The sequence below is a fragment of the Diadema antillarum genome, unplaced genomic scaffold (genome assembly GCF_040938485.1).
Source record: "Diadema antillarum isolate AM-2024a unplaced genomic scaffold, OU_Dant_1.0 scf00000183, whole genome shotgun sequence".
Lineage (NCBI taxonomy): Eukaryota > Metazoa > Echinodermata > Echinoidea > Diadematoida > Diadematidae > Diadema > Diadema antillarum.
In genome coordinates this window covers 1,020,440-1,034,638 of record NW_027271072.1, presented here as the reverse complement: position 1 = coordinate 1,034,638, position 14,199 = coordinate 1,020,440, and the positions used below count along the sequence as shown (strand labels likewise).

Genomic DNA, 14,199 nt, shown 5'->3' with positions numbered 1-14,199 from the left:
TTCTGGAAGCAAGCCATCTCTGACAGCTGTTGGTATTGTTAATCCAACCCAGAGAGGGGGTGGGATGGGTCTAAATTTACCTTGTGTTTGTGCACACAAAGTGTATCGAGAACTACTTGGTGCGGGTGAAGGGGAGACATTGCAGTACCATACTTATGGGCAAACTCAGCCCCAAAGTAATGAGATCATATATAGGGCCTGAGTTTACCCATAAATACAGTAGGGCCCTATGGCTATGTGTTCATAAAATTATTGTTAGACTGTACGGTACTACACACATTGCTGCTGCACGATATGCTTGGTACACCTCTAAAAACAGCGAAGAAGGTACAATGGCAAGTAGCACAATTACATGTAATCCATGTTTGTTAACACTTAACACAATTATAGGTCAACGATTCCTAAAAATGTAACCACCATGATGGAAATGATATTATCATTCATAGCGTTTAGTTGTTACTGACTCCATCATCACCATGATCAGCATGTTTTCCATAGGATGCTGCAATGCCCACTGCACAGCCACTGCCCAAATAGCAGTATTTATAGCACTGCCATTGGTTAGTGGTTTCTTGGACTCTGGTGTTTACAATTACAGATGTAACTTAGATCTACATTAAGAGCTTTAAATTATTTTGTACCAGTTAGCCAAATTTTGTCATAACCCTATGCCTATGGGTAGTATGGTTAAAAGATTTTAGAGGTACCGTACCTAGAAACCATAGAGGGCCTATAGACTAACGGTTAGACCCCTCTCACGGTGTTATGCATCCTTAAGTGTAACATTCCTCTCCAGTAAAAAAAAAAAAAAAGAAAAGAAAAAAGTAACATGTTCAAAGTTTAAAAAAAAAAAAACTTTTCCAACAAGTGTTACCCACATGACAACTCAGTCACAAAAGGAACTGAAATTGAATTTGTCACTTACCTTCGCTTCAAACGGTTGAACGTCATTCAGAGATTGAGCTCGAAATTTTTGGGTTAGAAATCTAATCATCATTTCCAGAGAGTGGTGATGAGCTGCTGACCAGAGAATTGTTAAACCCTGTTTTATATCCTCCAAGCTAACCAAGTGAGGACCGTGCATGAACAACAGGTCCGCTGAACTCAGCTGATCAGAGATTATAATCGTGTTGATGTGGCCCGCACTTCTGGCTTGGTCACGTACTCCCGAAAGACTCCTTTCCTCTTGATCCTCTTTCTATTTCATTTTGAGCGTTCATGTGCCTGATTTTGCTCAGACACAGAGTTTGTTTTGCTCTTATTTGGGTATTTCTGAGACATCAGTACAGTGGCCAACCTCCGCTCAATCACATATACACACCACTGTGCATCTACTCGATCCTACGCCTCCCGTGTACTCTGCTGCTAGTTGCAACATGAACAGCAGACTATAGAAATTTACACGGCGACATTCACTGTCAGAAGGCAGTTGAGCTCCTCTTCGACGGAGATGCTCCTCCTCCGATAATGCGTGTGGACGGCAGGCGGCACAGCCAAGAACGACAACAGATCGGAGTAATGTCTTTGTTGCATGCTATTCCTCCTGCTAGCGCGCTAGCTACACACAGCGAGCTCGATAAGGGTGACACACACGCACGGAGGAAGTACTGTACGAGTACGTACAGGGGGGCTAGGGAGCGCAAGAACGAACACGAGAAATTGTGCATTCGACCGGTCCGAAAGGCATAATTCACACGACTACCGTAGTAAACAAGCACTAGACGGCACATGAAACAAGGCTTTTCATTGGACTGTCCGCAAATTGCGTCATGGTAATGACCTCTTGCCACGCGAGGGGCGGGGCCTAGTGACACGTGCGTGCAAATCGTGCCAGCCAGCGAGTGTCCTCGTGTTGGTTGCGAGAATAGAGAAAATCGACTGCCATCCGGAGAAACGAACACAGTGGTATGCGAAAAGCACAATGCGTGCAAAGTGAAATTCTGATTGAAGAAGAGATGTGGTTCGATCGTTATATGTTGGAGACCAAAAATGGTTGCCTGGTGTGCAACAAAAACCCCTTTTCTTGGACCACCTGCCCAAGAATGATACCGTGCATGCAAATAATTTTAGATATGCATGGAAAATACACAACTATTTTCCATTTAATCAAGTTTAAAGGGATCGTATAGTTTGGGTTGAGACCAAATTTCAGGTTTCTAACATTTGTGTGTGTGTGTGTGTGTGTGTGTGTGTGTGTGTGTGATGAGAAACCTCTTATGAAATATGAAAGAGTGTGTAATTCCATGAGGAATTCAACGTTTATTTTATGAAAATTGATTTTGAAACGGCTTATAGAAATCCAAAACAGAGTGATTCTAATAAAGTGTGGGACCCACATTTTATTACGATCGCTTTGTTTTACTTTGTTTTTGGATGTTCCAGTCATTCCAAACCCGATTTCATCAAATAAATTTTGAATTCCTCTTAAAATGGTATGCTCTGTACTTGTGTTTTCTTGGCATCTCGCAAAAAGTAAAAAGCCCAATTCTCATCTCCACCAATACTGCGCCATCCCTTTAAAGAATGACTCGGCCAACACTGTTCAAATTATAATACATTATTAAAGGAACACTCAGGGAGGAGAAAGGATGTTCTACACACGAACATATACACACACTCACATAATGGAGACACTGTTGTTCATCGATATCTCTGGGTTTGCTTCGGGTTTTGTGTGTGTGTTTGTGTCTGTCTGTGTGCGTGTGTCTGTGTGTGTGTGTCTCTGTCTGTGTATTTGTGTGTGTATATGTGTTTTTATCAAATCCCCGAAAGCAGCAGAATATGGGCAAAATCGAATACTAGTGTTGTATGAGTTCCAACCATTTACCACTGTAATAGATTTTAGTAGGTCAATTAATGTGGTAATCTATGGCGTCTTCGTCAGTAGATGAAACCATCTCTCATGAAGGACGATGTCGCCAATTCCTAGGTTTTCTAGAAAGGCAATGAATGACTCGAACCGAAGATACGGGAACGATCCCAATCTGTTGGTGCTTATAGAGGATGCATGCGGCAATGCACACAAGTCTATGGGAAGTATTCATCCCATACAAATTCTGCTGGTTTATGTTGTTGTATTGTGTCAGATCTCTTCCTCCCTCCCCCCTTCCCCTTCCTACCCCCCCTTCTCCTCTACCCCCCCCCCCAACTCTGTTTAGCTATAATTTGTTTTCTTATTATGTTGTTGTGATGTTGTGGTATAGATAGACCTTTGTACATAGCAGTCATCAGTATCACACAACTTTGAATGACTGTGTTATTTTAATGTATTTCTTTGTTTGGCTACCACTGGAAGAGGTCAAAATTCATAAAGTTAGTCTGTTTGACAGAACAAAGTCTTTTCAAGTATTTTGTAGGCAATAATGTGATGATGACACCCCCATAATCAAAGATTACTGCCTGCATCTAGGTATTCATCTTTTGAAGAACTGATCAACACTACATTTTTATTTCTTTAAAAAACCTCAAAGGGTGTGAGTTTCAAAAGTGTCCCTTTGAGAAGCTTTATAACCCTAGAATGTGTAATTTCCCATATGATGTAGGTGCAAATATCATCAAAAACACATTTATGATGTTTAAAAGTCAAATGAGAAATATGACCTTCACTATAGGGCTCACACCCGTAAATACAATGGAATGTCCGAAACCCCTTCACAAATTCGTACCAAAGATACCAAAATAAATGAAGAAAAAAATTAATTAAAAATCAATGATGCAGTTTGGCAAAAAACTGAATAGCTGTAGATATTGAGTATGAATTCCTCTACAAATTGCATTTTGGTTAGAAGATGAAAGCTTTTCTGGTGGAATTTGAGGGGACTATATTTCATTGGGTACGTGCACGGAAAATGGGTGACTTTTTGAGTGACAAGAACTCGTAGTCTGGCTTTTCGTACCCCTGAACAGAATTTGAACTGAATTATCCACCCTGAGAATTTGATGGATGAAAGGGTACATCTAACTTATCCAGGTTAGTGAAGCTGAAACACCTCATTTCTCCCAGCTATTTTACAGAATTTTTTGAAATTTGATTTTTAACACACGTCCCTATGGGGAAATATTTATGGGTGTGAGCCCTATAGAGGATGCATGCGGCAATGGACACAAGTCTATGGGAAGTATTCATCCCATACAAATTCTGCTGGTTTATGTTGTTGTATTGTGTCAGATCTCTTCCTCCCTCCCCCTTCCCCTTCCTACCCCCCCCCCCCCCTTCTCCTCTACCCCCACCCCCCCCCAACTCTGTTTGGCTATAATTTGTTTTCTTATTATGTTGTTGTGTTGTTGTGGTATAGATAGACCTTTGTACATAGCAGTCATCAGTATCACACAACTTTGAATGACTGTGTTATTTTAATGTATTTCTTTGTTTGGCTACCACTGGAAGAGGTCAAAATTCATAAAGTTAGTCTGTTTGACAGAACAAAGTCTTTTCAAGTATTTTGTAGGCAATAATGTGATGATGACACCCCCATAATCAAAGATTACTGCCTGCATCTAGGTATTCATCTTATGAAGAACTGATCAACACTACATTTTTATTTCTTTAAAAAACCTCAAAGGGTGTGAGTTTCAAAAGTGTCCCTTTGAGAAGCTTTATAACCCTAGAATGTGTAATTTCCCATATGATGTAGGTGCAAATATCATCAAAAACACATTAATGATGTTTAAAAGTCAAATGAGAAATATGACCTTCACTATAGAGGATGCATGCGGCAATGCACACAAGTCTATGGGAAGTATTCATCCCATACAAATTCTGCTGGTTTATGTTGTTGTATTGTGTCAGATCTCTTCCTCCCTCCCCCTTCCCCTTCCTACCCCCCCCCCCCCTTCTCCTCTACCCCCACCCCCCAACTCTGTTTGGCTATAATTTGTTTTCTTATTATGTTGTTGTGTTGTTGTGGTATAGATAGACCTTTGTACATAGCAGTCATCAGTATCACACAACTTTGAATGACTGTGTTATTTTAATGTATTTCTTTGTTTGGCTACCACTGGAAGAGGTCAAAATTCATAAAGTTAGTCTGTTTGACAGAACAAAGTCTTTTCAAGTATTTTGTAGGCAATAATGTGATGATGACACCCCCATAATCAAAGATTACTGCCTGCATCTAGGTATTCATCTTATGAAGAACTGATCAACACTACATTTTTATTTCTTTAAAAAACCTCAAAGGGTGTGAGTTTCAAAAGTGTCCCTTTGAGAAGCTTTATAACCCTAGAATGTGTAATTTCCCATATGATGTAGGTGCAAATATCATCAAAAACACATTTATGATGTTTAAAAGTCAAATGAGAAATATGACCTTCACTATAGGGCTCACACCCGTAAATACAATGGAATGTCCGAAACCCCTTCACAAATTCGTACCAAAGATACCAAAATAAATGGAGAAAAAAATTAATTAAAAATCAATGATGCAGTTTGGCAAAAAACTGAATAGCTGTAGATATTGAGTATGAATTCCTCTACAAATTGCATTTTGGTTAGAAGATGAAAGCTTTTCTGGTGGAATTTGAGGGGACTATATTTCATTGGGTACGTGCACGGAAAATGGGTGACTTTTTGAGTGACAAGAACTCGTAGTCTGGCTTTTCGTACCCCTGAACAGAATTTGAACTGAATTATCCACCCTGAGAATTTGATGGATGAAAGGGTACATCTAACTTATCCAGGTTAGTGAAGCTGAAACACCTCATTTCTCCCAGCTATTTTACAGAATTTTTTGAAATTTGATTTTTAACACACGTCCCTATGGGGAAATATTTATGGGTGTGAGCCCTATAGAGGATGCATGCGGCAATGCACACAAGTCTATGGGAAGTATTCATCCCATACAAATTCTGCTGGTTTATGTTGTTGTATTGTGTCAGATCTCTTCCTCCCTCCCCCCTTCCCCTTCCTACCCCCCCCCTTCTCCTCTACCCCCCCCCCCCCCAACTCTGTTTAGCTATAATTTGTTTTCTTATTATGTTGTTGTGATGTTGTGGTATAGATAGACCTTTGTACATAGCAGTCATCAGTATCACACAACTTTGAATGACTGTGTTATTTTAATGTATTTCTTTGTTTGGCTACCACTGGAAGAGGTCAAAATTCATAAAGTTAGTCTGTTTGACAGAACAAAGTCTTTTCAAGTATTTTGTAGGCAATAATGTGATGATGACACCCCCATAATCAAAGATTACTGCCTGCATCTAGGTATTCATCTTATGAAGAACTGATCAACACTACATTTTTATTTCTTTAAAAAACCTCAAAGGGTGTGAGTTTCAAAAGTGTCCCTTTGAGAAGCTTTATAACCCTAGAATGTGTAATTTCCCATATGATGTAGGTGCAAATATCATCAAAAACACATTTATGATGTTTAAAAGTCAAATGAGAAATATGACCTTCACTATAGAGGATGCATGCGGCAATGGACACAAGTCTATGGGAAGTATTCATCCCATACAAATTCTGCTGGTTTATGTTGTTGTATTGTGTCAGATCTCTTCCTCCCTCCCCCTTCCCCTTCCTACCCCCCCCCCCTTCTCCTCTACCCCCACCCCCCAACTCTGTTTGGCTATAATTTGTTTTCTTATTATGTTGTTGTGTTGTTGTGGTATAGATAGACCTTTGTACATAGCAGTCATCAGTATCACACAACTTTGAATGACTGTGTTATTTTAATGTATTTCTTTGTTTGGCTACCACTGGAAGAGGTCAAAATTCATAAAGTTAGTCTGTTTGACAGAACAAAGTCTTTTCAAGTATTTTGTAGGCAATAATGTGATGATGACACCCCCATAATCAAAGATTACTGCCTGCATCTAGGTATTCATCTTATGAAGAACTGATCAACACTACATTTTTATTTCTTTAAAAAACCTCAAAGGGTGTGAGTTTCAAAAGTGTCCCTTTGAGAAGCTTTATAACCCTAGAATGTGTAATTTCCCATATGATGTAGGTGCAAATATCATCAAAAACACATTTATGATGTTTAAAAGTCAAATGAGAAATATGACCTTCACTATAGGGCTCACACCCGTAAATACAATGGAATGTCCGAAACCCCTTCACAAATTCGTACCAAAGATACCAAAATAAATGAAGAAAAAAATTAATTAAAAATCAATGATGCAGTTTGGCAAAAAACTGAATAGCTGTAGATATTGAGTATGAATTCCTCTACAAATTGCATTTTGGTTAGAAGATGAAAGCTTTTCTGGTGGAATTTGAGGGGACTATATTTCATTGGGTACGTGCACGGAAAATGGGTGACTTTTTGAGTGACAAGAACTCGTAGTCTGGCTTTTCGTACCCCTGAACAGAATTTGAACTGAATTATCCACCCTGAGAATTTGATGGATGAAAGGGTACATCTAACTTATCCAGGTTAGTGAAGCTGAAACACCTCATTTCTCCCAGCTATTTTACAGAATTTTTTGAAATTTGATTTTTAACACACGTCCCTATGGGGAAATATTTATGGGTGTGAGCCCTATAGAGGATGCATGCGGCAATGCACACAAGTCTATGGGAAGTATTCATCCCATACAAATTCTGCTGGTTTATGTTGTTGTATTGTGTCAGATCTCTTCCTCCCTCCCCCCTTCCCCTTCCTACCCCCCCCCCCCTTCTCCTCTACCCCCCCCCCCAACTCTGTTTAGCTATAATTTGTTTTCTTATTATGTTGTTGTGATGTTGTGGTATAGATAGACCTTTGTACATAGCAGTCATCAGTATCACACAACTTTGAATGACTGTGTTATTTTAATGTATTTCTTTGTTTGGCTACCACTGGAAGAGGTCAAAATTCATAAAGTTAGTCTGTTTGACAGAACAAAGTCTTTTCAAGTATTTTGTAGGCAATAATGTGATGATGACACCCCCATAATCAAAGATTACTGCCTGCATCTAGGTATTCATCTTATGAAGAACTGATCAACACTACATTTTTATTTCTTTAAAAAACCTCAAAGGGTGTGAGTTTCAAAAGTGTCCCTTTGAGAAGCTTTATAACCCTAGAATGTGTAATTTCCCATATGATGTAGGTGCAAATATCATCAAAAACACATTTATGATGTTTAAAAGTCAAATGAGAAATATGACCTTCACTATAGAGGATGCATGCGGCAATGCACACAAGTCTATGGGAAGTATTCATCCCATACAAATTCTGCTGGTTTATGTTGTTGTATTGTGTCAGATCTCTTCCTCCCTCCCCCTTCCCCTTCCTACCCCCCCCCCCCTTCTCCTCTACCCCCACCCCCCAACTCTGTTTGGCTATAATTTGTTTTCTTATTATGTTGTTGTGTTGTTGTGGTATAGATAGACCTTTGTACATAGCAGTCATCAGTATCACACAACTTTGAATGACTGTGTTATTTTAATGTATTTCTTTGTTTGGCTACCACTGGAAGAGGTCAAAATTCATAAAGTTAGTCTGTTTGACAGAACAAAGTCTTTTCAAGTATTTTGTAGGCAATAATGTGATGATGACACCCCCATAATCAAAGATTACTGCCTGCATCTAGGTATTCATCTTATGAAGAACTGATCAACACTACATTTTTATTTCTTTAAAAAACCTCAAAGGGTGTGAGTTTCAAAAGTGTCCCTTTGAGAAGCTTTATAACCCTAGAATGTGTAATTTCCCATATGATGTAGGTGCAAATATCATCAAAAACACATTTATGATGTTTAAAAGTCAAATGAGAAATATGACCTTCACTATAGGGCTCACACCCGTAAATACAATGGAATGTCCGAAACCCCTTCACAAATTCGTACCAAAGATACCAAAATAAATGGAGAAAAAATTAATTAAAAATCAATGATGCAGTTTGGCAAAAAACTGAATAGCTGTAGATATTGAGTATGAATTCCTCTACAAATTGCATTTTGGTTAGAAGATGAAAGCTTTTCTGGTGGAATTTGAGGGGACTATATTTCATTGGGTACGTGCACGGAAAATGGGTGACTTTTTGAGTGACAAGAACTCGTAGTCTGGCTTTTCGTACCCCTGAACAGAATTTGAACTGAATTATCCACCCTGAGAATTTGATGGATGAAAGGGTACATCTAACTTATCCAGGTTAGTGAAGCTGAAACACCTCATTTCTCCCAGCTATTTTACAGAATTTTTTGAAATTTGATTTTTAACACACGTCCCTATGGGGAAATATTTATGGGTGTGAGCCCTATAGGCAGCCGATCGCCATCTTTAATGGTACGTAAACTCCGAACGACCGAAGTTTGTGCGTGCAATTGCGCAATGGCAGACTCGGTGCTATATCCATAAACGTGTGGGACAATGCTACCACTGAGACAAGTGTGTGTGTGTGCGTGTGTGTGTACGCATCATACACAAACATTGTCACCGCGAGTTGCGGTGATTGGAGGAGAGAGGCCAGAAGACGCTGCGGCGTGTGTGTGTGTGTGTGTGTGTGTGCGTGTGTGTACGCATCATACACAAATATTGTCACCGCGAGCTGCGGTGATTGGAGGAGAGAGGCCAGAAGACGCGTGGCTCTTTTGGCCTCTCTTCATGCGCATGCGCACTGAGAGTGTGCGTCCATTCGGAAGCTCTCGGGACAGCCATTTTGGGTTAGGAGATAAGCACAGGGAGCTCTCTTGTAGCATACCGTATTTTCGCTGACCCATTGAGCCAGCGCTATTCTCATTCGGGGGTCACTACATTTGATACAGAATGGGGGAGGCAGCGTGTTGCGTTCGTCTCCGTGCCGCACAAACCACTCGCCACGACTGAGTGTCTTTATCATCCGAGAAAATGTTTGCTCTAAATTCAGCGTCGAGAAAAAACACTGCATCACCCATCTGTATGCGCCGAGGATTTCTGAGCAAGCGACGTGACAGGAACTCACAACGCAATTTCACTCCATATGGACTTTTCTAATAAGAGTACAATTTAGTATTTTTTTAAAAAGAAGAAAATAGTAGAAGTTGAATAAACTCAAGCAAAATGACAAAGGCAAATTGCGCTAAAGTGACCAAGACGATCATTCAAAGGTCGCCATTGGGTGCCAAGATCGACTACTTCCTGGCAATCAAACATGCAGTCGTGCATATTCTACATGCAACTCTGACAATCAACACTTTTCTTTTTTTCCTTTTTTTTTCCACTGCCTGGAGTCATTATACTGGGTTCTCCGATGCAGGCATTTTATTACGTATTTACGTGCTCCTATCATTTTTTTCACTGATCTTGCGCGCTGATCTCCCAATGTTGATAGACCCGCAGAACGATATGTGTATCAAACATGGACTCCCTTACAGGTTGACTTCGCTCGTTTATTTTTTGCTATGTCTTAATTTTGTGAGAGATGAAAAGTTCACCCTTTTTCGTTTGGAGACTCGATTCTTTTTCCGGACATGGCTGCATGAAATTATAGTAACTTTACAATTCATGGTAACTCTGCAATTGATTAATTAGCCATTACTGATTTTTTTTTTTTTTTTTTTTTTGCTTTGATCGGCTAATTAATAATGTTGCCATTTGCAGAATTACCAGTGATTGTAAAGTTCTTCTCCCGTGAGAGTGACCACAATCAACTTGCTGATTATTCTGTCATGTTTAGTTTTATGCAATGGGACCCTGGTATACCTATTCGCCTTTTTAGTGAAAATAAAAACCGAACAATCCAAGAATTAGAAAAAAACACAAAGACAAAATTTAATACGGACTTTCTGTACTCAGAGCGTTATAGGCCTATATGTGGCTGTATACTGCAGTCAAAACAATGGCTGTCATTACAGCTTCTCTTTTTGTTTCTTTCTTCTCGAGTAGAGGGTAAATGTACCCTTTATTGAGATATGTGTATAGGCCTATTGCTTCGCTTGTATCATACAGTTTCCAACAAACAATTCTCATATCTATAAATACGAATATCAAGTTATAAGTAATCTGGTACGTATAAAAAAGGTATAGGCCTATACTGGAAAAGTGCAAAATTTCAGGGGCGCATTTCGCGCAACCAGATACTAGCCCGAAAATAAAAGCACGCGAATATTTTTACTTGCCGTATGTTCCAGTAATTAATGTCTTGATTCCACGAAATTAAAATCATGCGATATTTACTTTACCCCACCGAGCGCGAAATTTTACCATGCACTTGTCCAGTAAATCACTAATGACTATGTTATAAAAATAATACTGCTTTATGCTATATGTTTAACTGCTTTTACTGTCACCACTATAGTACTACTTATACTACTACTACTACTACTACTACTACTACTACTACTACTATCTACTACTACTACTGCTATACTACATCTACTACTATACTACAATAATAGTACCACTACCACTGCTACTACTACTACTATAAGTTTACTACTAAATTCCTATACTACTACTACTACTACTACTACTACTGCTTCTACTACTACTACTACTACTACTTCTGCTACAACTACTGCTACACTAGTACCAACATTCCATTACATGTCCTATTATCTCAACGATATCTATTTCCTTTTCTGGTAACATAAGGGTAATTGATATTATGATAAACAAAAATGCTGCAACGTCATGTATATCAGCAACATCTTCTTGATAATATATAATATTCACTGTTACCTTCAAATTGAGAATATACCCATTAACACGAATAAGATTTAAAATTATACGAGTTTTTGGGCAATCAAATCAAAAGGCAATGTCAAAGTGAATTAAAATGTATCGATATCCCCGTCCCTCCCTCCCTTTCGCTCCCTCCTGCTCCTTTTTTTTTTCTTTCTTTCATTTTTTCAAGTGGTGACGACCAATGCAATTAACTTCCTGTCGACATTTGTGATTATGTGTGAAATTCAGATCGCATTAATCAAGTAGTTCTGTGTTGGGTATGCCTTAGACAAATCGTGACAAAACTTTGTGGTTGCCGCATTGGCTTCAGTCTTAAAAATGTAGAAATATGATACATGAATGCGAAACCCAACTGCTACACTGCTGTACTATGACAAACACCGTTACCACTGCATGTGTGTTTGAGAGAGTTCAACATCTGCTCAGAATGCATTGTCCCTTTCACCATTTAGACGATCAACAATCGTCGCTTTCCACTTCAGATTAATTCAGAATTTCCTGAAAGAATGATAACGGCATAGTAGTTCGTTTTTGTTGTGCTGAACAGGTCTGGTATTCGTTCATTAATTTTGTTCAAACACTGGCGCCTTACAGAACGCCCTCATCGTTGAAGTCGTTACACAGCGACCTCTTCCCTCCTATACCATCACTGATCTACAATAGAGATCAGTGGGCCCTTAACATTGTGTGCTATCGTGTTAATGACATTGATTTTATTACTTCAATCATATTTCCATCTCCAATCTGACGCCGATAAGAGTGTCAATTTCAGTTTACTTTCTAACCCAAGATCCCCAAAGACTATAGACGACCCGCATGAGACTAATATACCCTTATTTTTTTCTTCTTCTTCTTCATCTTCTTTTTTTTTTCAGGTTGTATCTTCAAGTTATCAGCTTATTTAACGAAAAAATTCTGCATTCTTATCCCACAATACATTTTACCACAATTCAGTCAGATCCATGCTTGTTACTTTACCCCGAACAGCTTCATACCAACATGTATTTTTTTCCCAGTCAGTTATTAGTCTGTATTGTACACGTAAAATGTTAGTTATGTTTGAATGTACTAGTAGTACGCCTTATTGATTTCGAAAAAAAAGTATTTTATTAAAGTTTGTATGTTCAATGGAAAACAAATATGAATACAACTGAACGTGACTTGAACTGAAATTGAGATGAAGATATTTCTATAGATATACCAAGTCGCAATTTTAATGGCATTTGCATTTTATTTATTTATTCATTTATATACTTCCTTACTTGCTTATTTATTCATTCATCTATTTATTTATTTATCTGTCTATCTATCTTATTTATTCATTTATTATTTCTCTTTTCGTAATCAAAATTAATCAAAGACATATCATTATCTTCCAAGAAATTTGATGGTAGTGTTTATGGTCCTATAATGATGAGAACCTCGCCCCGGAATATCGCTGATCACAGCAAGCAATCGCGATTTCCAACTCTCATCTTAGAGGGGAAATCCAGTCCAAATATAAGTTAGTCTGACAAGAAAGAGTAAAATATTACGAGTTCAACGGTAAAATCTTGATCGAAATTGTAAGAAATAAAAAATTAATATGACATTTTGAAGTTTCGCCAATTTTTGAGGAAACAGTTCTTGAACAGTCAATATGAATATGCAAATGGCAAAGTGAGCATGTCATATCTCCTCACAACTTGCCATATAGTTTGTACATAAAATATCAAAATTTCAGTTTTTCATTCAAACGCAATTATGCCCGAGGCTCATATCCTGATATATCTAACTGATCACTCTTCTGTGTTAAGTTATTCAACCAGGAATAACATCATGTTTCAGACTTCAATGACAGCGACATTGAATTTCCGTCATTTTTTTTTGTACACGATCAATGGAAAATTGTGAGGTTATGACATGTCAGCTCTCATTGGCATATTCATATCCACTGTACAAGAACTGTTTTGCAGAAATTAGCAAAACTTCAAAATGTCATAACTTCGTTATTTTTTATCCGATTTTAGTCCAATTTTTACCGTTGAACTCGTATGATTTTACTCTTTTTTTTTAAATTAGACTAACTTATTTTTGGACTGGTTTTTCCTCTTTAATTTCTCGATGTAGAATAACAACCAATTGACCCTGATAAATTTATCTTGATTAGAATCATCAAACAGATACTGATTTGCCCCTTTGCTTCATGATTATAAATCAATTATAATCATGATAACTAGACTGTCATCTTATACAACAGCAGAATGCACCAAAACAAACTGATTGATTGACTGATTGATTTTCTTCGTTATCATAGTATATCTTCATCGTGCAATAGAATGGTTATTCATTAACATTTTGGTAAACTTTACATTCATTATATTAATAACCTGTTCCGTCCGTTTGTTATGCACGCATTCCACTGACTTATGGTGTGTGTATTTGCTTATGCCAATATCATGCCTTTGTTACAATTTTTGATATCTGGAAAGTGAGCCCTTTTCACTGAAGTGCAGAAAATGATGAAATACAGTAAATCGTATAAATGAAGGATTATTAATTTGGATTATCATAATGTGCAGTAAACGTGACACTGTTCTTGTGGGACTGTTGTAATCGAGTG

At 38.2% G+C, this 14,199-nt stretch overlaps 1 protein-coding gene across 1 annotated transcript in view; it reads right to left on the bottom strand.

The window, feature by feature from the left end:
* Window positions 1–1,549, bottom strand: part of LOC139723253 (uncharacterized) — a 41,709-nt gene extending 40,160 nt beyond the window's left edge. The window contains exon 1 of the mRNA XM_071634511.1: window positions 926–1,549. Within this exon, the coding sequence (XP_071490612.1) occupies window positions 926–1,084 (159 nt within the window). The 5' untranslated portion in view covers window positions 1,085–1,549. The remainder of the gene's footprint in view (window positions 1–925) is intronic.
* Between the last annotated feature and the right edge of the window lie 12,650 nt (window positions 1,550–14,199).